Below are 25,997 nucleotides of genomic sequence, written 5' to 3' on the forward strand. Positions count from 1 at the left end.
GAAACTTTTTTTTTTATAAAAAATTAACTTCCAACCTCTTCCATAACGTTGTAAAATTACCCAAAAATTCTATATAGATAAATATGTACAGAATATGAATTTTGACTTTTTATTGAGATAATTATGATATTCCGTACGTAGCTAATGAATTTCTTATAAATCATGGTATGAAAAAAAAAATCTAGAAAGTCCTCTAAAACTTAACAAATTTTCAATATTTTAGTTTTGCATAGTCAAAACAATTATTTTTCAAATAATTATGTATGCGTCGAGGGTGCGAGAGTTCAAATATCGGCAGCTAAAGCGGTACTAAACACGTTTAAATATCTATACACGACTATAAAAGAAAATCTTGGGACAATTGTATCTGCTGTTTAATTGGTGGCTATTTCATCCACCGCTTGAAGGGAGTATTGACTTTGAACACATTTGAACAAGCCGTTATGCTTCTCATGTATTTGTAACCGACTGATTGTATAAAAATTGTAACTATTACAAAAGTTGCGATGAATATTTCCACTTCTGCTTCTTAATTGGTTTGGCAGTTTACCCACCGCCCAACAGAAAGGTCTAATATATTCTTCTGACTTCAGTTTTGGAACAAAATCTTTCTTGAAATTTTTCATGCATGTTTCAATTGTTACCCAAGATCCTGACCCATTTTAATTCCCTGAGACTCTAACTTGTATCAAATAATCAAATTAATTATCTCTATATTTCCAATTGGCTAAGCTAACCAATACTATACTTGCCTCAAAATACTGCTAAAAAATGTAATATTCCCATTCTCTAAGAAACAAACATTTATATATGAATGCGTAATTGTTCTCTCCAAACTTGGGAAATTTTTCCAAGAGAATGCATGTTTCGCCTACGATAACTGTTATATTTACTACTTACATCCCTACTAAATTTTTAATTACCTATTGCATCCCTCTTGTTAAGAGATAACATAATTAATTGTAAAAATAAGGATACAAGAGTTGTTCAAGTGTGACATTTTAAAAATTTTAAATTAAAATTTGGTGCAATTCATTAGGATTAGCAAAAAATGCAAAATGCAAGCGTTCTTTTGGTAGTTATATAGGACTAATTCTTTTAATCTATTATTTAATTTTGGCACTAACTACTTAGAAATGTTACAAAATCCTCTAAAATGAGCAGATTAGTAAATGAACCAAAAATCATTAACTTTATATGTTATCTCTTAGTTAATAGGAGAGATAAAACTAGTAATTAAAAATCTAACAGGAATATAAGCAGTAAAGATGACATTTATTAGGGATGAAAAATGCATTCTCTCTTTCTTTTTTTGTGAAAATGATTAATTAGATTTAGATCCAACAATTTGGATAATTTTTAAAAATATATAGACTGATTGAATAATTAGCCCAAACCTTAATAACTAAGGGAGAATTTACCCCGAAAATGGGCAATAATAACCTATTCACCCCACTTTGGCTTTTTCGTTTTCTAGAACAACCATGAAGGACATAGCAAGAGATAATCGAAGTTTTTATTATGGCCTGTAGTCAAAACTACCTGGGTTATTTCGTTTTTATTGAAAAGAGATGAGCAGTCATATTCTTCTGATGTATGAGTATTATTTTTTAATATATATATTATAAAACGTAATCCTAAAATTCCACGAAGAAATTTAATTATTTCTTGTTGTTCATTATTTATTAGTTATTACATCATTCCAAACTAATCCTTGCTCACTTCCAAGTCTCTGCGGAAAATTTATGAACGCCCATCGAATTCGACATTCTTATAAGTACAAATGAATCAAAGATTTCTACAATGATTGCCTGTCCAAGGAACTATATATATTAATAAGATTTTGGACTATTTTCTTTTTCACAAAAGATTTTGGACTATTTCGATAGAGAATACAAGGCAGCGATCAAGGTATACGTTGTTCCAATTTCTGTATTTACCAACTAATAAACTAATCACCTAACTAAATGTCATGGGAAAAGTATTCAAAACATCGGCTGAGAATAAAAAAACAATATAAGATTGAGACAAACCTCAATTCATGAACTAACTTTTAATTATGAGCTATGCTCGTATATTTTTATAAAATCAACTAACCTCTCTGTACAATCTTACTCCATTTTACAAGCAAATCGACTAATGTGCTTTAGTTTCTTCAAATCAACTAATTAATGAACCTCTCTTCCTAATTACTGCCAAGCCTATAAAATTCCAAGTCATTCTCATATGGAGTCAAGTTCAAATCCAAGCACAAAACCCTTCTGCTGTTAGCTTTCTCCACCAACGGTGCCGTATCCGAAAGACTACTGAAAGCTGAGAGTTTCTCATTTGCATGCGAAGCACCCGCCCTGTGTCTCCTCATGTGCCCACCTAGGGCTTGGCCTATAGCAAACTCAAGCCCGCAAACTGAACATTCATGAGTCTTGGGTTTCACCGGCGACTGCTGCGTGTCGGCTCCTCCTCCGCTGCCTTCCGTCACCCTCGACTTCTTGTGGCTCGCCCTGTGCCCACCTAGAGCTTGAAACGATGGAAACTGCCTGTTACATGTCTTGCACTCGAAAGCTCTATCAGCTACCGCCATGTTAACGCCATTAACGGCGTCAAAGTCCCCCCCGTGTGGCATAAACATCAAGCAGTTCGCCATATTTAAGCTGTGATTAAGCTCTGTTGGTTCTTGAAATGTTCTCTTCATGATCTGGTGTGAAAACGACTGTGTTTTGATTGGAAGAAAAGTTCAGAGAGAGATGCACGGTTCCTGTCTGCATACTTTAATAGGTTGGTTTTAAGTCAACGTTGACTGTAAGAAATGACGTTTGTGCCCTCTTCTAACTTGTGGAATAAGTAAGTTAATTAGTAGAGATTTTAGGGAATAAGACAAGGTTGCCAACATTCCAATGAGTTGGTTAGTAGTAAACGAGCCGGAAAGATGTACACGTCAGCATGACTCTGTTGCTGAGCCAACACATACGTACGTAGGCCGCTTACAGATCAACAACTCATCACTGGGGTTATTGCTTGGAATCTTCAAGCTTCTAAGAATCCTCTCAGCTTCTTAGAACGCGATCATTTTTCTTTTTCAATATAACAACATGTATATTTAAGTGCTCATGTGAAACTATAAAATTAATTTGTATTAGTGCTTTAGTTGAAATTGATCCTAGTGTGCAAAGGGTTTAACGTACTTGACTTGCTTTTCTAAGAAAATTAAACTAGTAAAAGTTTGTAAGTCTTCTTCAAACTAGCTATTAAATGTTTCAGATGTGTCATAATATAGATTGTTCAATCCAAGCTTATCTTATAACAAAAATGAACATGGAGACATTGTGGAGACAAGTTTTCATGAATTTGTATAAAATTCAAAACGATTAAAGAAAAAATCAAATTCTCTTCCGATTTGAATTCTTATCACAAAATCTTAATAAACTCTTGAGGAGAATATCCTACATTGATTGAGAATAATTCATAGATAAATAGTATATAAGCTTAAAGCAATTCTTAACTCTTGGTTTTTGTTTTCAGTGTTGTTGATTAGGATATTTAACAACTTGACTATTGACCTTTGGGTTTGGTACCAGCCTACATAATTAAGATGGGGTCTTGATCATTTTCCCTTAATTTATCAGCTCAGCCAGTACTCTTTACTATATCAGTATACCACTACATTGATATTGATTTGCTCTTAAAAAAAAAATCCATACCCATTTTGTCTTTTACATTCAATTTACAATTTCTATCATTGAAAAAAAAAATCTGTAATTTCTAGAAGAAATCAAAATGTTGGTTTATAGATTGTAAATTGCAGTGCCGTGGGGTTCAAAACAACTTAAATTCTCTTATTTGATGAGTTGTTAATTAGGATCCAGCTATGCTGTAATTAATTATCGGCCATTTCTTTGTTGATCATGTTGGGAGAAAAATTGAACATTCTAATTCTATGTTGTCCTCACCTAATTGAATTATTGGATTTCAAACAAATGTACAATTAATGCATCTTGTATAAAGCAAGTAATGTTTAGTTGGTCGTTTACTTATCTGTATCACATCTGATATAATTAAAGACACCTAAATAAATAAAAATTTATTATAAGGTGTGGTTGTATGCAGTCCTTTAAATTACGGAACGATAATTATTTTTACAGAATGTTCAATTCTTTCAAATTGTAAGTACACGATTGAAAAGATTGGAAGTTTCGCGGTTGATGATTGTCTCACAAGTGGGGCTGGAGCTGACACGTTCCCTGGAAGTACTCGTTACAAGCTAACATCATTGAACGCGTATTTCATTTTCTACGTACTACTTATCTTCGCCTTTGGTTAGTATTTCTTAATAATTATTGATCGAGCTCAATTAACAGGCACATAAAATACTAATGAAAATGATAATACATGCATGTGTTACATGTATTGACTTCGATACATGACTAAGATTTTATTCTCAATCAAATACTGGTGTCCAAAATGTCATCACTGGTCGGTCATCATCAACATCAATTGATAATTAATGACAATTTAAGAGATGAACTTGACCTAAACATGCTTATGGCTTGTTCAAATTTGATCTAAGCTTAATCAAGTCGTTAGCTTGGATGATAAGCTTACACTTGTAGGAGATCTAAGTACATATGGAGGAAGACCTGATGAATATGTACTTTTGTAAGACCGACTTGACTGAGGTGGTAGACCCAACTATTAGTGGTTAGGCCTAGCTTCAGCTTGTTAATGTAGTATTACTCATGCTCTCCAAATGGCCATGGTGGGCACATCCTGACAATTAATGTTCATAATAAATTTAGTGTTACGGAACCCCTACTCTGCGCTGTCCCGCGTACTACATACGTACTGCGTTCTCCTAAGTAACGATTTTTTTTTTTTAATTTTGATACAAAAATTAGGGTAAATTTCGAATTATGCCCTTCGTGAATTGATGACTATCTTCAAATCATTCTTTTTGCATTTGAAAACTTCAATTTACTCCATTTTTGTTCAAAAAAAAAATTAGAAAAGTTTGTCTTCTTAATAAAAACAAGGGTAAATTGAGATTTTAAAATGCCGTGATTTCAAGATGGATAAAAACTCGTTTAGTTTTTATATTTTGATATTAATGCCCATTTAGTTCTTATATTTTTTAAAATACATCTCTACCATTACTTTTTGTTCCTTTTAGCTTGCTCTTACAATAATGTTTCTTTTTTTTCTTAAACATTAATAAAAAGGAAAAATTAAATTACCAATTAATCCCAAAAAACAAAATTTGCTACTAAAAGAGTACATATTAACTTTTATGGAACACTCTGTTGAGGAGTTAACATATTAATTTCTTTTTATTAGTCCAAAAATATTGATAATTTATTTTTTTATAGTTTAATTTTTTGGACATAAGTGAGCTTCCACAAAAATTAATATATATATTGGGATTAGATTGGTAATTTGAATTTTTTTTCTTTTTGTTAATGTCCCAAAAAAAATTATTATTGTAAGAGAATAATATTGTAAAAACAAGTCAAAAAAAAAAAAGTGACGGCAAGGTATCAATAGTTTAACGGGAGGGATGTTTTGGTATTTTTAAAAATATAGGAACTAAATGGATACTAACCTTATAATATAAAAACTAAATGAGCATTTATCGTTTGAAAATAGTTGATTCACGAGGGGTAATTTGAAATTAAACCAAACAATTATATATATATATATATATATATATCTGTCAAGAGTGTGAATTCAAATAATGGCAGATAAACTATACTACTGATACGTATTTGTACACGTGTAGATACACACCGCTATCTTAATATGGTGAGTCAAATTGTATATGTAACTATGAATCATTCATTGATCACCAACAAGGAAAGAAAGCGTTGGCTTTAGATAACAAAGAAGAAAATTAAGATAAACAACGGTGACGTTTGAGTGAAGAATTAATGTAATTAATATTTGCTGTTAGTTGGCTAAGAGAACAAGTTATTGATCACCAAGTGGGGTTTGCTGCAAATAATATTTTAATTTAGTCAACATTGCAAGTGTGCCTTTGAATTATACGCACATAATTTATATAAACCAACATCGACATGCAATTTAGCTAAATCTGGGATATGATTTATGAGAAGTCAAAGAAAGGCTTGCTTTAAAGTCAGCAATGTGTTCAACTTTACCATATTCCGCCAGGACTAAAATGTATGTTATCAAGACTTAAAAGCAACATCAATCTATGTTATGTTGTTCAGACTAATTAACACTAATTAGGGGATGGACCCCCCGTGTGAAAAACTTTGCTTCTTGTTTGTTTCTTTGTTATTTATTTATTATTATTATTGTCATTATTACTACTATTATTATTTATTTTTTGGTGTGAAGCCAAAGACTATGAAACGTCAATGTATGTACACTAGGTTGGTTGGGGTGTCAGTTTATTATTTGACGGTTTAATTTGACTATTCATTTCTTTTAAAGAAGGGTCTAAAACCATGAAACGTGTTATATTAATTTCCAGTTTTGCTGCTGGGCTTGGCAGTTTACCAAAACCAAGCAGCAAAAAGAACACTCGTTCTCAGTTCTCACTTCAATATACTTTTGGAATAAATAATCCTGGAAATGTATCATGCTCTAGTTTAAACGCTAGACCCTGACCAGTTTTCTGGAGTTCCATTATGTCCCCTTACTTTCCTCTATGGAATGCCACAACTGATCAGTCATTATCGAAGAAACGGACCGGTGCACAATTTATTTTCAAAACTTTGGAAACTTCCCATGTATTTCTCCTTCAATATCGCATCAAACAAGAAGTGCTCTTTGTCAAATAAGAAGTGCTTCTTCATCAAACGTGGCATGAAATGGGAAAATTAGCAGTTTCGCTGGAGATTAACCTGGTTAAGTTCTTCCGTTTTTCAAAAGAGCCTTTGGGCATGAGTTAGTCCTTGTGATGCAACGACTCTGTCGTTTTTGTTTTAAACTTCTTAAATTTTTATCTAAGGTATAAGAACTATCATACATTTAAACACCATGTGAATCACAAATACGACCGAGGTCATGACTTATTACATATATCGTTAGTTGAATGGGTGAAGGTCATGACATACTACACTTTTTGATTGGTATGAGTCGAACTTTTGCCACAATAACCTGGCAAAACAATAGTTGATCGAATAGGTGCTTCAGAGGCTACAATAACTATTAAAAAAAAGCATGAAAAAAAAAATTCTCCTTCTAGTTAGGATTAATAAAGGAATTAAAAAAAAAAGTTGGTGGTCTAATAGACTTAACCATAGATTATATTTGTTATGGAGCTACTCGGATATTTGTGCCCAAAAGACAGCATGTCACAACACAACTACTGGGTGGTCCCCCAAATATACACTTTCATTTTTCTTTTCATTTCATCTGAGATATGCCAATATCTACTAGCAGTCCGCTGAGGTGGTACGGAGACATTCCAGAAGCAATATTAGTAAAATGTTAATCTTCAAATACAGTACTTGAAATCTTTTCACTAATTAGCAGAGCAGCCACACATGCTTATACAATTTCCACGTTCCAAGCACAAGTTCCCTCTGATTCACGGCGGTTTAAAAAAGGGAAAGAGTGTGAAAATTGATGAGCAGGCTATTCTTATGATGTTTTGACTTTTGAGTACTGATTTTTTCAATAATAGTACTAAAATTCAACAAGGAATTTTTCATTTGCTGTTACATAATTCCAACTAATCCTTGCTCAGACACTTCCAAGTCTCTGCTGCAGTTAAGAGGCCAATTCTTGACATTTTTTAACTACAAATGATTCAAAGATATCTAGAATTTGCATTCTGTGGGACAAGTAAGAGTGCAAGAACTCGTGATAATGAGATTTTGGACTAACTGAACAGATTGTATGGTCACTGAAATGGATATAAGAGTTAAGACATGTGATAATGAGATTTTGGACTAACTGAACAGATTGTATGGTCACTGAAATGGATATAAGAATTAAGACATGAGGATGTGCCCAGTTAAACTACCACCACCACTAACACACTCGTTATATTCAGCGAATGATACTCAAAATTCTTTGTGATGATGAAAAATAATGGACTGTGCGATTGAGAAATTGAATTTTGGTTCATGTGTTGCATAAACAGCTAACAACTGTACCTAGTATTTCTCTTAAAACTTTTTCATTTCAGTTGCCACTTTCTGGCAGCTTAAGTTCCAATGTTAGGGTCCCACCAATCCCCCTATTTCTATTAACAAATCTACTATTTCTACAGATATAGCATATCCACTTCTAGATCAAAGGGTGAGGGATACCAACCTGAAAGAAATGTCACAATGAGGAGCGCTTTTCAGTTAGTTGTTCACATGCAGAAAATAGTTTATTGCAGGCTGGATCTTTACGTCTTCATGATCTGATGAACTAATGACCTAATCAACTACCCTGCCTGTCATAGCCATTCTCCATTCCTCAAAAAAATCAAACAATATGTTTTAAGGGAACATATAATCATAGTGGACATTATGCACATCTAGATTGAAGAAACTCTTCAACCAAAAAAATGAGTGCTCGAACAAAGTATTCTATGAAACTAATTGTAAAGCTTCATTCAATTCTATCTTCCAATTAGAATCAAGCCATTGGCAATAAGTTTGGCATCTAAAAGTTTTGCTATAGAGCCAACATAGACATCATAAAGATAATAGAAATTGCTTCATTAATGTAGAGATCACAAAACAATCTAGTCCCGATGTCTCAAACAGAGACAAAGAATACATGAACGACAGAAACTTATGGGTTCAAGTTTTGGGAAAACTGGAACGTTACACAAATTATCTACCACAATAGCAGCAAATAGGAAAAAAGCAGGCACAATACTGATATTAATTAATGAAGCAAAAGTTAATATTGTTTTTGGTTGGTCTCTCTAGTGTAATTGACATCAACTCAATGGTCAAGAATCGGCAACCTCCACCTCCAATTCATGCAGTTTGGCAGGATAACAAACTGCAGTTAATAATGAACTAAAAATCTACCCAACATAAGTGCAATTCGCAAAGCTCAAATGTGTAATCATAACATCAATTATCAAATTTCAGTGGAGGCAATAAATTACAACAATTCATCCTCTAGTGTTATTACTATAAGCAATACAAACTAACCTATCAACCAAAAAATGGAACTTTACTCTTCAAATACAAAATCTAAAAATTTAGTCACTTTCACTAACATTCTTCATTTAATTCACTTTTCTTGTTCATCGGTATCATTGCCTTGGTTGATGGTACCAAATTTTGCTGGAACGAATCTTGCCTCTGTAACCACATCACGTGCCCCTGCAAAGAGGACCAAAACGAAAATCAAGAAACAAAACTTGAAACGTTATGATGGAAATTTTGTGATATAAAAAGAAGGGTCACCTGAAGAGCAGCAGCCCAAGCAATGAGAAAAGAAGCGAACCAGAATTTCTTGTCTTTGAGGAGCTGCTTCGCTTCAAAATTTGCCATATTAAAACCCTAACCCTAGATTTGGCTGTGTTTGGGGGTTTTAGTTTCCTCCTCTCCTGCAGTGATAGACCGGAGTTCTTTTGAATAATAAAAGCTGCTCCTACCATACCGTAATCTGTCCTCCGGATCTCTACTATTTAACTAATTTCTGCCACGTCATTACATAAATAAAAAATTTCATGTTACTAGATCCAATTTATAAAAATAACTCACTATTTAATAGTTCAAAAATAGCATTTTCGATAATAATGCCCATTTTTTGCTACTAAAATTTAAAAAAATGGTAATAGATTATTATGATTAATTAATCTTAGTTTTAAGTCATTTTGTAAAATTTCCAGTATGTTTGTTCAAATATTATTATTAACAATTAATTTTGGAATAGAATTTGAAATATTCAGAAAATTTTGAAGGTCACACTGCTTGTAAAGCCTTCTGAGAACATGACACATTACATATTTTAGCTTTTAAAGATAAGGTGTCAAAAAATACAAGTTATCATTTACGATCTGAAAACTACACATTTTGCTTCCTGAAAAAGAAGATTCACAGTTTCTGAGATAAAAGAAATGGCAGCTCATACTTAAGTGAACTCATTTTAACTTCTGTCACTGAAGACAGTACCATAAAAGTATTAGACTGAGAAGTGAGAATGATAAATTCCCAATTAAACTAATAGAATCCATGTTATAAGTAAAGATTCACTAAAGTTCTCTGTAAAGACAAAAAAAACTAGACAAGACAGACTTCCAAAAGCAACTGATTTAGAGCATATCAGTAAACCTATATAAATGAACCAAACATAACCACCCCGAGAAGGATGAATTTCAAGGAGGCAATTTTCCAGATAAGTAGAGAGAAAGGTTATCTCTCATTACAGAGGCAGTCTTGTCGACAGATTCGCAGGTTTGTTGATGATAACCAGAGTCGTGATGATATGACAAGGGCAGCTCATCTAGCATTTCATCCTCCATGTCGATGACAATGTTGTGCAGCAAGCAGCAAACAAGGACAATCCTAGGCAATCTGTTCTTATCAGGCATCCACATTACTCCATGAATTATCCTCCATACATCCTTAAGCCTTGCTAGAGCCATCTGTGCCACCATTCGCGTAGCAGAATGTCGTTTGTTATACTCAGCTTCAATATCAGAGAGGCCTTTCCCTTGGTAGGGAGTAAGAAGCCATGGCAATAGGGGAAAACCTGTGTCCCCTATTATGTATTCTCTTAATTCTATTCCTTCTGAAAGCTGTAAACTCTTCCCATCAAGCCTTTTCCCTTCTTCAGTAAGTTTGAAGAAGCCAGAGTTCCGGAGAACAAGAGCATCGGTTAAACTTCCTGGCCAGCCAGCGATTATGTCACGAAATCTCATCTCTGGGTCCACGATTCCCTGCAGGATCATGCTATAGTTCTTCTCACGATCATACCAGACATTATTTGCTGGGTCCACTGCTGGTATATTCATGACAATGTGCGTAATGTCTATTGCACCACAACAGTTACGAAAGCCACGAATTTTCTCAAATTTGGACTTTATGTCTTCCATTTCTGTTTCTTTTGAAGGCCATTGGAGATGATGGAGCCCTCTTTCTTCCATTGATTCCACAAACCGCCAGGTTACTTGGGAAACAGTCGACTGGTTCAACCCAAATAAATCACCAATGATTTGTAACGATTCGCCAGAGCTAAGCCTCCTAAGGGCAATGGCTACCATATCATTTGGCGATAGAGGCTTTCCATTTGAAAAGGAGAAATTTGATTGCCTGGCTGCCAGATCTTCCTTCACAAGTGAGCATATGTAGTCGAATGTCTTTCTCGATATTTTAAAAACAGATTCAAAATTCTTTGATTTTTTCGATCCAAATAAAGGACCTATAAAGTGGAAGAGACAATATAGTCACTTGTGCATATGCGAAGCTCTGAATTTCATGTCAACTTTCATAGTGAAAATAAAAGAACATCTAAAAGATTAACTGTAATAAAACTAAAGTGTAAGGAAGGTGAAAGCAGTTAAAGTCATACTAATTTAGAGATCAGCCCTACCAACATAAGGTAGCTATATTACAAACCTTATTTCAGAAAGAAAGAGGATAAGTTGCTTTGCATCTAAAAATGGAAGAACAAGTACTATGATTTTACTTTCCAAGTGAAAATCTACACTGATAATGTACTGAAAAGCATTCACCAAAGTCACTGGAAATCATACACTTTATCATATAATAGCCTTGTATATGAATTTCCAAATGCATATTCTACTATCAGTTTTTCTGGTTTACATGAGCATAAACAATTATCAGATCTCACATCTCAGCAATCAAGACTTAACTGACTAAAGCTCACTAAGACACCTTGGTGTCCACATGGTCAATTTTATACCTTCATGTGGATTATTAACAATCCTACCAGTTCAATACATGAAGTTCCATTTCATCTATTGGAAGGCCTTAATAAAATTTTATATGAAGGTATAAGAAGAAAGTAGAAAAGTTCTTCACTACTGGTCCAAAAACTGTATTGAGTGAACTAGGAAGGAAACTCTGCCCACCCAGTGCAAAAGAAACCCCACCACCCCAGGCCCTCAAAAGAATAATGTATGGATCATTTAGAAGAGATTGATTGACCACTGCTTTGAGAATTCGCCGTATGCAAGGAGGCTGCGTAAAACATTTTGAGAGGATTTACTAAAAAGTATGTAATTTATTACTATATTAGTTCAAATTCCTAGGTCTGTTACTGAATAAGTACTTCAACCACACTATTAACTGCACACCATCAAGTTTCAAGATCTAATTATATGACAAATTACTATTTAGATCAAATTCCAGACTCTCTTATTCAAATAAGTTCTTCAACTGCACAAGTATCCAGCACACCATAAATTGTCAAGGTTGTATGGAACTAAAAGGACAAGGTTGGATCAGTACATCTTCTGGACTTGATACTCAAGGTGCTATAGAATATTAGCATCAATTAGTCCTAAGCACTCATATTATGATAGTCAAGTACAGATGATGACAAACACCAATAAAGTGGTTTTTCTTCCAAGGATGAATGCATTTTTCATTCAACATAAATCCCTTGATCACCCATCCACCATCACCTAGAGCTATGTCCTAAAGTAAGTCATTGATAATCATGGCTTAACTCACGTAAATATGTCTTGACCTACTATTGTTTTCAAAGCAAAATCAACCTGAATACCGCCACCATTTATCCACATATAGGTGGGTATGGTTCTTCAGCATAAATCTTACCAAGTTAAGGGAGAAGATAACAAGAAATGAGGAACATATGATATTTTGGCACAAAACTAAACTATGTTGTATCAAAATGATAATATTCAACGGAGAAAATCTATAGCTTAATGAGATCTTCACTTTGTGAAAAAAGACAGTGGAAACAGACTGTGAACGAACACAATACCATGCAACTCCTATAAACTTATATTTCTATGGGGGCAATTGATGATACAGTGTTTACTAATCAGTTACATTATGTATATGCATGTCAAATAAAACTGTAAAACAGTGATGAAATTACCCTCAAATATAACATTACATACAGCCTCAACCTCATATATTCATATTCAGAACTTCTAAAAGTTAGATACAACCATAGTAATAGCTGCTAAAGTTAGAGATTCAGTAAGGTGGATCCAAAGTTTAATTAATAACAAATCCAAGAGAAAAGGGATTTTTTTTTCCTTGAAGTACATATTTGAAATCTGATAAAATAACTGGATGACCAATATTCTAAGATCCACTAAACTCATAGGCTAACAAGTAAATAAAAGGCCTCATATTCCCAGTAAGATTACTTCTAAAGAATGTGATATCAAAGTAGTGCAAAAACACAAAAAACCAAACACAAAGAAAACAATGCATATTATATGTGGAAACAAATACCAACCAGGGGTCCTCTTACATGAAATATGAACATGAGTTCAGGATAATGTGAAATCACAAGGAATGTATGCCAGCAATCAATTTATCTACTGTTTCATACATATAATCAAACTATTTTGATAATGGAATACATAAAAAGATCAATCGAATTACGGCAAACCAAAATCGACCCAGGTCATAAGTGTTCACCAAATACAAAGTGACCACTTCAAATACTCTGAAAAGAAACACGAAACGAACATACCCAACAAGAAACAAAACAATGCACGGACCCAAAATCAATCAACAATATATCAAAACAAATGAAAATATACATAGAATGCATAACATAAACACACTGTAGAGAGAATGTTATATTACCAGAAATTCTTCTGGAAAAATTATCCCACCAATCCAAGGGCTGAGGTTGTGCCACCAAAGAATCAGCATCAGCATCACCATCACCATCACCATCAGAAGCAGCAGCAGCAGCCAAGACATTTTGGTCAACTTTCTTCTCTGCTTTCTTTCTCCTCTTCAACCCTCTAATGGGTCCCATTAAAACGTTAACCAAAATCAAATAATTCCTCCAACACAACAATAGAGCTATGATTGATAAAGATGCTTAAGTGGCGAGTGTTTTTGTTTCAAGTTTTGGTTTTTGGTTCAAAGTTTCGAGTGTTTTGTTGTTTCAGTGGGTCGTTGTTTTGGGTTTCAAAGCATGCAGTAATAAAGAAAGAAGTTGAGAGGAGAGTGAACGGAAATGGCTTTCAATGGAAACAAAAGAGTTTAAAAGAGAGTGACGTGGGAGTGGGATGATTTTTGTTGTTAAAGCAAAGACAATGTAGCAAGAGAAGCGATTCGAAACTAATCAAAACTTGTGTAGCGTTTTTAGGCAGGGTGCCTCTGCCTTGCCTAAGCCTTCCTTCTCTTCCTTTTATTTCTTTATTGCGTATTTACTTGATTTCTCAAAACTTTTTTTTCTTTCAAAATATATGTAATTATTTCCCTAATAATGATGATATTCTTTTTTCTCATGAATTAAGTTTAATATTTACAAATATATTGTTGTGATTCTCTGACTTTCGATATATTATAATATTTCTCCTACATGACTGTGATTATTTTATTTATTACTTTCTATTTATTTTAATATTTACCTTGTATGATTGTAATCTCCTTATTTAGTTATTGCGACAAAACTTTGAGTCACTCAAATGTATATTATTTGAGAGCAGAATATGTCTTTATTTTTTATAAATATGAAATGTAATTAAAAAAAAACAAATATGTAGCATCACATAAATATAACAACAATTGGTGATTTATATAACTAGTTAATATTTCAATTTCCATTATAGTCAAGTTGGTGGGATAAAACCCACTATTTATCTCATTTAACCTTTAGCCAATATTTGGTAATGAAGAAAACAATAATTTTAGAGATTTCAATATTTTTTCAATTGTAACTTGAGTTTCAACATTATGCATCACTCATTTATTGAATGATGAATATAAAGTTATTTATTACTCTATTTCAACATATAATTAATAAATACCACATTAATTAAGACTCAAACCATAAAATTCCTAACATTACTCTTAAGAAAACATAATAGTAAATTGTTTACTTATTTTTTATTTATTTATTTTATAAGTTGTTTACTGATTTTACTTGAAAACAGGTGGCGGTCCGCCCGCCTTTTTCTGGCAAATTATAAAACAATTACTAATCTTATCTCTTCTTTTGTTGATTTTTTTTTTCCTTTGTTTCTTTCATCTATCTTTCACCCATAATAGATTACTAGAAGCTCTGTGAATCTGAAGAAAATGATAGATGTTGCTTCTCTTTCTTTTCATAATTTATTTCCAATCAAATAAGAGAAATATTCTCTACTTTTAGTCTTTTTTAACCCTTCCCTTCGTTTTACAAATATTTTGCAACTTGAGAAACCATCAATTGCCCATTGGAAATAAGAACTTTGGCCTTTAACTTACTATTTTATTTTTTTGAAGTGACACTTGCCCCCTTCTGTCGTACACGAGAAATTGTGAGGGGAAATATCAGTTTCTCTTTGGATACAAAGTTATCTAAGAGAAAAAAATGGAAAAAGATGTGAGCTCAGTATGCAGCTAATCCAATGAAAGCAAACAATTGATGTTCTTAAGAACATTGAAGACACAACAGAACTGCCTATCTCTCATTAACCAGAAAGAATGATCATTAGAACTTCCTATAACTGTTCAACTTGAATTGTAGTGGAGTTTGTTTGATCAGCCGTTTTCTTTGGGCAGGCTGAAGAAAGATGCCCCTTTTCTCCACACTCATAGCATGTTCTTCTCCTTATCTTACCACTAACAGCACTCAAACCAATGTGATCAGTAATGTCACTTGTTCCTGAGCCAGCATTAGCAGCAACATTACTAGTAACTGCACCAGAATTATCAGCATCGTTACTAGTCCCCAAGCCAGCACTGTCAGTAACTTTACTAGTCGCCCTCTTATTAGAAGGCAGAGATCTTGATTTTGAGTTTATTCCTTTCTTAGGTGGCACTGCACAACTAATCTTGACAGGTCTTCCGCGCACAACCTCTTGATCCAACTTCAGTGCCATTGACAAAGATAGACTGTCGGAAAAATCCACATGGGCATAACCTCGGAATTCCCCAGTTTCTTTGTTGGTTCCAAATCGCAAGGATGATATTTTGCAATCTGAGAAAAGTTTCTTCAGATCCTCCTCGGTTATATCCCATGACAAGTTCCCAATGTAGATTCTGTTATAGCCCTCCACAATTTTTGGGGTAAAATCAGATGTCCTTTTGGCTTTAGTGGCCTTGTAGGGCTGAATTTTTAGGAAAAGTCCATCCCTGAGACATTATAAGTTCCATAAACATGATGAAGCGGGAATTGGCTAAGAACATAAATATGCTAATTTCGGGATACATTACTCATTTCACTTACATCTCAGATCCATCCAGAGCCAAGGCTCGTTTCACTGCGCCTTCTGTCTGTAGAAGGAATAAAACAAAAACTCAAATGAAGCAAGGCACAAACTCTATTCCAGAAGGATTAAATTTTAACAATACAGGTTAAAACAAGTTTTCAAAATTAGGAACAAGTAATGGGCATCAAGACACTGAGGTAAACAGGAAATCCGACCTGATATGAATGTTAGCCTGACTGTACCTAAAATGATTGATTAATTAGGTACAATGGATAAGGATACAACGGAATACAAAAAGAAAAAGACTTTGGCCTACTGATTATTCAGTTAAACAGGTTAAAAAAGAGAGAGATAGAGACAGAAAGAGAAAGGTGGGGGAAAATGCATCTCGATTTCTACTGTAAAACATTAGAAATGGGAAGGGGAAAGATAAACCAATATTTTCTTCTCCTTTTATACACCTAACAGAAACACAACCTTCTACGTTCTATTAAATATGAATTTACAGCTTAGCGTGAACTATTTAAATAACAACTAGATGACAAAACACAGATGAAAGAAAAATAACATTATTAGTACCTAAATAACACAAAATAAAAATTCTAGCAATCCAATTGCAAAGTGTTCAGAAGAATACAATAAGATATAACTTGAATCCAGCACAAGCATGGAAACTTACCCTGAAATTGATAATAGCAATTCCTCTAAACTTCCCAGTATCAGGAAACGTCATATAATCAATTTCAGTTATGGTGCCGCAGCCTTCAAAGTACGTTTTAATGTCATTCTCACTTGCATTATAAGGAATGCCTCCGACATAAACTTTCGCAGCAATGTCGCCATTTACTTGGCTGCATAACCATTACACACACAAAGAATAAATATTGTAAGAAAAAAATTATCCAATAATCATACAAGGAAGTCCAATTTAAGAAAGTAAGTCAAGTTATGCACAAAAGAAAAAGAATAAGGAAAAAAAAAAAAAAAAACAGAAAACAATGCTCTGTTTCATGCTAATGTCAAAGATAAAGATCAGAAAAAATATAATAACAATAATTAAACCTCAATTATCAGTATTTCACCATTGGTTCATTAGTTGGAATAGAGAAAAAGGAAATAAACCTTGATGTCAGGGTGTCATCATTAATTAGAGGTTAATGTCATCCCAATTACTTGATTAAGCATTTTTGGCTAAGCATTTAACAAGCTTATCTTTTCAATCGTCTAAATGCAAAAACGTTTGGCCGCAGCACTGAAAATGGTAGCACTATTTCCACAGGAAAAATATAGCGAGAATACCAAAACTTCTCTTGCAAAATTCAGTGCATGCATCAAATACTACTTTGCCTCTTTTCTTTCTACAATTTGTTGTGCCAATTCCAATATCTTCCAACAACTCAATTTACAATTACAATACAAAATACCCTCTATAGAGTTCAATCACCATTCACTAAATCATTTCCTACAATATAACTGGAAAGTAGCTATAGAAAACACAAACATAGAAGAAGAAAACTTCGAATAATCAATCAATTCTTTTCAATAAACTGTTTGTATCGATATTACCTGTCAATACCCCTATTTGATTCCTCATTTACAACCACTCCATCATCTCCCTTGTTTGCTTCCTCATTCTTATTAGCCTTCCTCATCTTCTTCTTCATCTGTTTCTTCTTTACCTTCTTCTTCTTCATTAACTTTCTTGCTTCCTTCTTCACATCACCATTCTCTTCTTCTCCCCCCAATCTCTCCCTCTTTTCTTTCTTCTTCTTCCTCTCTTTCTTCTCACCATTTTCACCATCGCCACCACCCACTAAATCAAGATTCCTGCTTTCATCATCATTTCTTTTCCTCTTCTTCTTCGTTTTACCCACTTCCTTATTCTCTTCTTCCCCAACATTTTTACTATTGCCACCTCTGTTTTTGCTACTCACAGTCTCTGCATCTTCAAAAGAATCTTGGGTTCTCACGCGTTTCTTTTCCCTTTTTGACAATCTGGGCTTCTGGGTAACCGAGTTCAATAGCTGCTTCAACGAATGCCCCTGAGAATTAGGATCCTGGTCGGGTCTTTCGGCTGATGTTAAAGACTCTGCTATTTCAGTTCTTAGCTTTTGCTTCAGTTTTCTGTTTGATAATACCATCTCTCCTTCCTTTAGAAGAGAAGCAAAATGAATTTTAAGGGACAAGTCTAAACCCCCATTGTTAGGGTTTTTGTTTGCAATTGAAGTTCAAATTTCTCATGAAACGGCGTCGTAAGCAACAGAGTTGGGGCTTTTCATAATTCCATTTAAAAACGACAGTTCGTTCCTACACAGTAGTTTCTTTGACCGACATGTCAACGATTTATGTGTTTTTATTTTCGGCAATATAATATTAGATGGTTTATATCCAATTGATTACTTGGTTATAAATAGATAATAATGCAATGATTAGGGGGATAAGAATTAAGATAAAATTAGAAAAGATGATGTATGTAGTTATGATTACATTAAGCTACATACAAGCTTTTGGAGCAATAGCATTTATTTAATTCAAAAGTACTTCGATAATCATTTTAAAATAACTTTTACTACTAATAATTATATTTAAAAATACATAACTTAAATTCCTTATGATAAAATTCTCATTTGTCAAATGATCAGCCCCCGTGCTTTGCTGCAGCTAATTAGTTTCTTCTTTCTTGATTGACCTACATGCATACACACAAAAAGCAAAGCCAAACATAACATTAATTGAAACAATTAACAATCTCATGCATATATATTATATATATTGCATAAAATTAAATTATTTATTACCTTTTGAATAAGTAAGCTCAATTGCTCTCCTTCATCAGCCTGTGGATTGTAAACGCACCAACAATCGATTTGAGCATGAATAGAGAAGCCGTTGACGTGGGCAATGCCACTCCAATCTTGTTTCATTAATTTGTAGTAATTACTATTTTTCTGCCTGAAGCGCTTAATAACTACAGCACCAATGGCGCCCATTGGTGTATAAAGCTTAGCCATTAGCGTTTCGTTTTCGATTTGATTTTGGATCGGCTCTGGTAATGAATTGAAGTAATTAGTTGCCCTCTTAGTGAGGAGTAAACCATGATTCATATCACAGTATGTCAAATCTTTTCGAAATAGGTATTTGAGTTCTCCAACTTGAGGATAATTTTGAATTTGATTTGGTTGAGGATCCACCATTTTTTTTTTCTCCCTAAATTTATGTTGATTAACTTTCTCTTTATATAGGAAAAGTTAACAAGAATTGCATGTGAATCAATAAACTAACTAGCAAGCAATGAATAGCTTGCATGAAATAATGAATCATGTTTAAAAAAAAATCAACCAAAATTATGTTGTCCAACTAACAACTACTTCACGTGAAGAAGGGAAAATGATTTTTTTTTTTTTTCATTCCTATAATGTCTTAATAAATCACGGTATCAATAGAGTAATTAAGTATAAATTGTGTAAATAAAACATAAGACATGTAAATTTAACATAAAATTTGTAAATCAACATTAAAGTAAAATAAAGCATAAATTACTTAAATAGAATATAAGATTTGTAAATGGAAAGTAAAACAAGTTATCATAGGAGTGGTAGATTGGTGTATTATTGATAAACAATACAAAAACTTATAAATATAAAATAAAATTTGCAAATCTATATTAAGTGTAAAATAAAACATAAACAAAGTAAATAAAGTATAAGACTTGTAAATAAAAGATAAAACATGTAAATAAACATAAGAGTGGTAAATTTGTTTAGTATTAGTAAGCAAAAAAAAAAAAAACTTATAGATATAATATAAAACTTGTAAATCAACATTAAATATAAAATAAAACATAAATGATGCAAATATAACATACGACTTGTAAATGAAAAGTAAAATAAGTAAATTACCATATATAGGAGTGGTAAATTAATATATTATTGGTAAATAAAGCAAAAACTTATGAATATAATATAAAACTTGTAAATCAACATAAAATGTAAAATAAAATAAAAATTAAGTAAATAAAACATAACAACTATAAATAGAATGTAAAATAAGTAAATTAACATAGAAGTAGTAAAAATGATTTATTATTGGTAAACAAAACATAAACTTGCAGATATAATATAAAACTTGTAAATCAACATTAAATATAAAACAAATAAAAATTAAGTAAATAAAACACAAGACTTGTAAATCGAAAATAAAACAAGTAAATTAACATAGGAGTAGTAAAATGATATATTATTAGTGAACAAAACATAAATTTATAGATGCAATATAAAGCTTGCATCAACATTAAGTGTAAAATAACATATAAATTATATAAATTAAATAGAAGACTTGTAAATTAAATGTAAAATTGGTAAATATTATAAGAGATATTTAAAAGAACAAAAAATTACAAATATAAAATATAATTCATTATAATAATGATTACCTTATATATTTACTCTTTTATTTCCAAATTGAATAATGATAAATTTAGGTCTATGTAATACATGTGATTACATATGTGAAATTTTATTAAGGATAAAACTTATTCTCAAAATCAAATTTTGGAAAACCTTTTTTTAATATTTTTTAAAAAATTTTTGTAAGATAATTGATTTTGCATCCTTCTAAATCTCATTGACAGCAACCACAAATGATATTTTAATATCATTAAGAAGTAAAGTTTGAAACTATATGAAATATTTATAAAACAAAAAATTAGATCCAATTTTTTTGATATTTCACACATGTCTAGTAGTATAAGAATGTATTGTTATTTTGTTTTGACTTGATCCACATTAAGAAAAATGATTTTACTTAATTATTTTGTACAGTAAACAAATACTATAAAAATGAAAAAAAAATTATAAATGTCCTATCATGAATATAGAATTTATGGTTAAACCAATTTAATAAAACTTTTTCCATTGTTTTCAATTCAATTGATGAGAAATTTTTTCTTTTGCTCAACTAAATTAAATAAATAAACTATTTTATATATGAATGTTTAATGTTAATTTAAATTTTTATTTTTTTTAACAAGTGTTTTGCTTTATTTGTAATTTTAAAAACACCAGTTTACCACTCTTATATTAATTTACTTATTTTACTTTTTATTTATTAGTATTATGTGTAATTTATAAAATTTATATTTATCACGGTATTGATATAGTAATTAAAAATTACATCATTATAGTATTTTCCTCATAAAAAAAAGTTCCTTCTTACTTTTCAAAGGTAATCGAAACCCCTCACATTTTACGATTCAATGAAACCCCTGATGTTAAAATTTTAATGGCCAAATCACTTTTTCTATGAACAGTTTTATTTTTTAAAATATGAGACTTTATCTTTGTTGAAAAATTATGGGCTAAAATTTTGAAAGATGGAAACGCACCTAGAAAAGGTGAACTATTCGATTACTTTTTGAAAATAAGAGGGGAGTTCCAATCAATTTTTCCAATGTAAAAAGTTTTAAAAAAGTATTGAAAAAAGTATATTTAATTTTACCAATAATTATTTGATTGGGTTGGCTGCCACCTACTTTCCTTAACTTTAAGGTTCCTTAGCTGCAAGAGTTTATTTTCTTTACTTTTCTTCAGTTTATGCGTTGGGTTTTTATTTGTTGAGTTTAAATTGTATATTTGTACTTTGCGTTTGGTTGCATTGTATATAATATTTAAAAAAAAAAAGGTTAAGGTAACGTGAACGTCTATCAAATTCGGAATTAAGGATAAAAGGGATTTGTTAATTTGTTCATTAAAATTACAACGAATGAAGAATCCACAGGTTACCAAATTACGTAACTAGTAGAGACGGGTGCCCCACAGAAACAAGTCTAGCATCTGTAGGATTCTCAAAGAAACCAAACACTATTGAGTCCCAAAATACTTGTTTATTATGAACACTTCCGGAGCAAATTAAAGAACCAAACATGGGAAAGAAGCACAAAAACAAGTAGAAGAAGAATCATCAAGGCCAGAAGCAGTTAATAAATATTGAAGATGACACAAATTAAGGATTGTTAATTTCTTCACAAAGTTAATTTTACCACAATTACACCCTGATGAATCTCATCATAGTATATAACCAATCTTTTTGGAACAGATTGATCATAACGAGAGAAGAAAATCCAGTTGATCTTCTTAGCAGTCTACCAAATGACATTCTATGCTGTATTATTTCATTGCTCCCTTTCAAATCTGCTGTTAAAACCAGCTTCCTTGCGACCCGATGGAGACACCTTTGGAAGATAACTTCGGAGAGAACTGGAACATTAGATGATGCCGTTGATGCTGTTTTTGACTTCTGTGAAGACTTTTATTATGAGCTAAACAATCTACAGGGACTTCAATTCAACTTTGGCAAAGGCAATGTGCTATTATGCTCTGTTTCCCCGGGTGGTAATAAACTTCATCTTGATTTTTCAACCGGGAAACAAGAATGTCCATTGCTTTTTTGTTGGGATTTGGTCATAAATTTCAGAATCCCTTCCAGTGAGCCCCATCATTGTATCAAGTTAATAAAAAATCTTCACTTAGTATCAGTAATGCATCATACTGCTGGGGTGATCTCATCATTAGCTTCAAAATTCCCATTTCTTGAAAGCTTTACTATTGCAAAATGCAGAGGCTTATAATCTTTATCTATTACTGCAACTCCAAGGCTTTTGAAATTATCAGTCTTTGATTGCCCTGGCTTAACATATGTTCGCATTACAGCCACCTGTCTTAAATCTTTGAGGTATAGAGGGCTTTTTCCTGAGGTTTTGAGACATTATGGTCGGTCCATGGAAGATGCCATGCTTGATTTGAGAAAAGGTCCGAGTAATAGCATCGATGATTTTTACTTTGGCCCAAAGCTATTTTCCTTGAGAAGTGCTAAAACTCTTACACTATGCAGATGGACTTATGAGGTATATGCGTCGATCAGTTTTTGTACTTTCTAGTTAGCTCGCTAGCTCGCTTTGCTTTTCTTGTCCCATTCAACGGAGGGACGTTTGATATCTAAACCTTTTTGTTGCAGGCATTGATTTACCCACATCGCAGGGTACAATTTAGAAAATTAGAGGAGTTATGGTGGATTGATTATGAGAATGATGAAAAATACAACAGTGATGCCTTAATCTCCTTCCTGAAACTTTGTCCTTTGCTAGAAAGACTTTCAGTAACTGTAAGATTTTGTTGCAACTTTGGCTGAAATTTTGTAGTCAACACTGGTTCACCAAAATCAATTTCTCCTAATCATGCAGATTAGTCCAAAACCTGGAAGACTGACAATACCATGTGCTTGCTCGACTCAATTAGCCGACGATACAATACCCAAGCAGCTCAAGTTTGTGAAATTGGAGGGTTTTAGAAATGAAGAAGATATGATCTCATTGGCGAAGCAGTTGAAAGAGGTGTTCTGTTTGGAGCCAAAAATTGTAGCAACTTCAAAGGAGATTTCTGTGAGGAGTCTGGTGAAGGCATTGGAGTTTCAGGAAGGGGAATCTGCTTATAAGTTTGTGAAAGAGGTGAGACATATTAATCAGTTATGCCCTAACCATCCTCATATGAGGCTTTAGCAATGAGACTTAGGCCCCGTTTGAGATTGAGGTTGAAACTCAATAATCTGCTTATTTTATAATTTTTGATAAAAATAGTGTTTGGTAAATTTTGTAAAAGCAGCTTATCTCATAATTTTCTTCATTTCGTCAGCAACTATTAAAAGTAGGTAGATGGTTGTTTTTCATAAGCAGCCAACTTATTCAATAAGCTCATACGCCTTTTTAAAATACCTAATATAACTTTACTATTTTGATAAAAAGACAATTATTTCGTACTTATTTATAAACTTTAATATATAAATCATTAGATATTATATTACTACCACAATTTTATTGCAAAAATTTATTGTGAATGCAATACATATTACTTTTTATTTTATTTAGATTATATAAAAATATAAATTTTTATCATATTTTATGTAATAGATTATGAAGTTCTTCAGATTTTTCTTAATTGAGTTTTTTAAATTAATTTTACATATTTAAGAAAAAAGTATGTCTAAACAATTTATTAAATATAAAATAAAAAATAATTAAAACTTATATCCATTTTGGTCATTATATAATACAACAACACTTTCTTAATAAGATTTACCAAACGCATATACTCTATTTTTCAAACTCACAGCAACCGCAACAGCACAGTTTACCAAACATCAAGCTACTTTTTTAATCAGCAGCTTATTTCATCTGCACAGCACAAACAGTTTATTTCATCAGCCTCCGTAATTCCAAACTGATCCTTGATCTTAGTTTTGTAACTTTGAAAGGAAAAATTTGTGCATGAAAGGCATTTTGGAAGAAGAAGCAAATATAGATTGTTTCTTATATTCAACACCGGCTAGATTATTGTTTATAGTAGATACAAGCTTTTGGAGGCAAAAGCATTTATTTAATTCAAAGTAAAGTGCTTGGTAACCATTTTAAAAATAACATATACTGGATAATTAAAATAGACAATAGCCTTGCTGCAGTGCAGGTGGTTAGTTTTCTTGAACCTGCACACAAAAGCCAAAGCAAATTAAGCCAAGCATAATCTGCATCCTAAGTAAACATAATGTGTATACACATATTAATGGCTGTTACCCTTTGAATAAGTAAGCTGATGATTTCTCCTTTAACACACCAACAACCGATTTTATCATTAATAGAAAAGCCATTCACTTGGGCAATGCCATTGTACTCACACCAGGTTTGTTTCGCTACCCGGTAGTAAAACTTATTTTTCTCTCTAACGCGCCGCTATAACTACATAATCAGCAACCGCCGCTGGTGTATAAAGCTTAACCAATAGTCCATCTTCAAATATCGACTCTGGAAATTCATTGAAATAATTAGTTGTGCTTCCCGTGAGACGCAAAGCATGATTCAGATCACCATATGTCAATTTTTTCCTAAATAAGTATTTGAGTTCTCCAATTTGAGGATAATTTTGAATTTGATTTGGTTGAGGATCCTCCATTTTTTTCCCTAGACAATGTTAATTAAATTTTCTCTTTATATAGCAAAGGTTAACAAGAACTGCATGTGAATAAACTAGCTAGCTAGCAATGAATTGCATGATTCATGTAAAAGAAATAATCAACAAGCATTATATTGCCCAACTGACAACTAGCTGTGATGCCGTATTACAAAATTCATACAAAAGTTTACAAAGAGTGGCATCATATTTGTTTAACAATATTAGATTTATGCAGGTACTTTGAGAGTCTACTCCTTATTGTAATCATACTAAAATTAATTACAGTGAACTACATAGGTACTATCTCTACATTAATCTTGGAACGTGAAATTAAAGACATTTTCACCCAATATAATCGAAAATTACCTAAATCATACAAATACAAAAAGGAAAAAAAAAGGGTCAAGATTATGATTGATTTGCATAGATTGATTGTTCCTCTCATTCAGTTTCCTTATTCAAAAGTCTTCACTTCAAAATCACATCGATGATGTTGGTTCATCTCTAGTTTCAAATGTCCTATTTTGTTGAAAGTTCAACTATTGCAAAACGCAAATTGGGTTACAATGTTTACACCTTAAGGCAAGTTCAAGGCCTTGCAATTTTCGGTCTATACTTGCCCACAGTTAAAATATTTTAGTTTTATAGCTACCGGACTTAAATATTTTTTATTTCAAGGGCTACTCCCCATTTTTAGATGCCAT

General features: G+C 32.4%; 4 protein-coding genes and 1 pseudogene across 5 annotated transcripts; 1 reads left to right on the top strand and 4 right to left on the bottom strand.

Annotated features, from left to right (window-relative positions):
* Positions 1-2,038: 2,038 nt before the first annotated feature.
* LOC102607087 (zinc finger protein ZAT11-like) lies at positions 2,039-3,035 on the bottom strand. The gene has a single exon (XM_006485993.4). The coding sequence runs from the start codon at positions 2,690-2,692 to the stop codon at positions 2,186-2,188; it is 507 nt and encodes a 168-aa protein (XP_006486056.1). The 5' UTR covers positions 2,693-3,035; the 3' UTR covers positions 2,039-2,185.
* A 5,995-nt stretch (positions 3,036-9,030) lies between these two features.
* Positions 9,031-9,467, bottom strand: LOC102606596 (uncharacterized). Of its 2 annotated transcripts, XM_052440107.1 has the most exons (3): positions 9,381-9,467; positions 9,168-9,296; positions 9,031-9,114 (listed from the first exon to the last, which is right to left on the bottom strand). In XM_052440107.1, exons 1-2 carry the CDS (start codon positions 9,465-9,467, stop codon positions 9,186-9,188), a joined length of 198 nt encoding a protein of 65 aa, XP_052296067.1. In that variant the 3' UTR covers positions 9,031-9,114; positions 9,168-9,185. The 2 variants fall into 2 exon arrangements, with proteins under 2 accessions (XP_052296067.1, XP_052296066.1); XM_052440106.1 differs by having other exon boundaries at positions 9,031-9,296.
* LOC102631186 (protein ALP1-like) lies at positions 9,031-14,287 on the bottom strand. The gene is made up of 3 exons (XM_006485990.4): positions 13,734-14,287; positions 9,381-11,340; positions 9,031-9,296 (listed from the first exon to the last, which is right to left on the bottom strand). The coding sequence occupies exons 1-2, from the start codon at positions 13,909-13,911 to the stop codon at positions 10,295-10,297; spliced, it is 1,224 nt and encodes a 407-aa protein (XP_006486053.1). The 5' UTR covers positions 13,912-14,287; the 3' UTR covers positions 9,031-9,296; positions 9,381-10,294.
* A 1,170-nt stretch (positions 14,288-15,457) lies between these two features.
* Positions 15,458-18,559, bottom strand: LOC102630876 (phragmoplastin interacting protein 1). Its single transcript, XM_006485989.4, has 4 exons — positions 17,864-18,559; positions 16,977-17,148; positions 16,315-16,361; positions 15,458-16,220 (listed from the first exon to the last, which is right to left on the bottom strand). Exons 1-4 carry the CDS (start codon positions 18,436-18,438, stop codon positions 15,587-15,589), a joined length of 1,428 nt encoding a protein of 475 aa, XP_006486052.1. The 5' UTR covers positions 18,439-18,559; the 3' UTR covers positions 15,458-15,586.
* A 3,556-nt stretch (positions 18,560-22,115) lies between these two features.
* Positions 22,116-23,974, top strand: LOC112499007 (F-box protein At2g39490-like; annotated as a pseudogene).
* Positions 23,975-25,997: the final 2,023 nt, after the last annotated feature.

Source organism: Citrus sinensis, chromosome 4, assembly GCF_022201045.2.
Source record: "Citrus sinensis cultivar Valencia sweet orange chromosome 4, DVS_A1.0, whole genome shotgun sequence".
NCBI classification, from domain to species: domain Eukaryota; kingdom Viridiplantae; phylum Streptophyta; class Magnoliopsida; order Sapindales; family Rutaceae; genus Citrus; species Citrus sinensis.

What these genes read in the sequence shown, in the direction of transcription:
- LOC102606596 (XM_052440107.1), bottom strand. Translation starts at nt 9,467, where the DNA reads ATGGCAAATTTTGAAGCGAAGCAGCTCCTCAAAGACAAGAAATTCTGG. An exon ending in CTTGGGCTGCTGCTCTTCAG is followed by an intron (nt 9,297 to 9,380) that starts GTGACCCTTCTT and finishes TCCTCTTTGCAG; the next exon opens with GGGCACGTGATGTGGTTACA.
- LOC102607087 (XM_006485993.4), bottom strand. Translation starts at nt 2,692, where the DNA reads ATGAAGAGAACATTTCAAGAACCAACAGAGCTTAATCACAGCTTAAAT.
- LOC102630876 (XM_006485989.4), bottom strand. Translation starts at nt 18,438, where the DNA reads ATGGTATTATCAAACAGAAAACTGAAGCAAAAGCTAAGAACTGAAATA. An exon ending in TTGCTATTATCAATTTCAGG is followed by an intron (nt 16,362 to 16,976) that starts GTAAGTTTCCAT and finishes TTCCTTCTACAG; the next exon opens with ACAGAAGGCGCAGTGAAACG. An exon ending in GCTCTGGATGGATCTGAGAT is followed by an intron (nt 16,221 to 16,314) that starts GTAAGTGAAATG and finishes ATAATGTCTCAG; the next exon opens with GGATGGACTTTTCCTAAAAA.
- LOC102631186 (XM_006485990.4), bottom strand. Translation starts at nt 13,911, where the DNA reads ATGGGACCCATTAGAGGGTTGAAGAGGAGAAAGAAAGCAGAGAAGAAA. An exon ending in TTTTTCCAGAAGAATTTCTG is followed by an intron (nt 11,341 to 13,733) that starts GTAATATAACAT and finishes TCCACTTTATAG; the next exon opens with GTCCTTTATTTGGATCGAAA.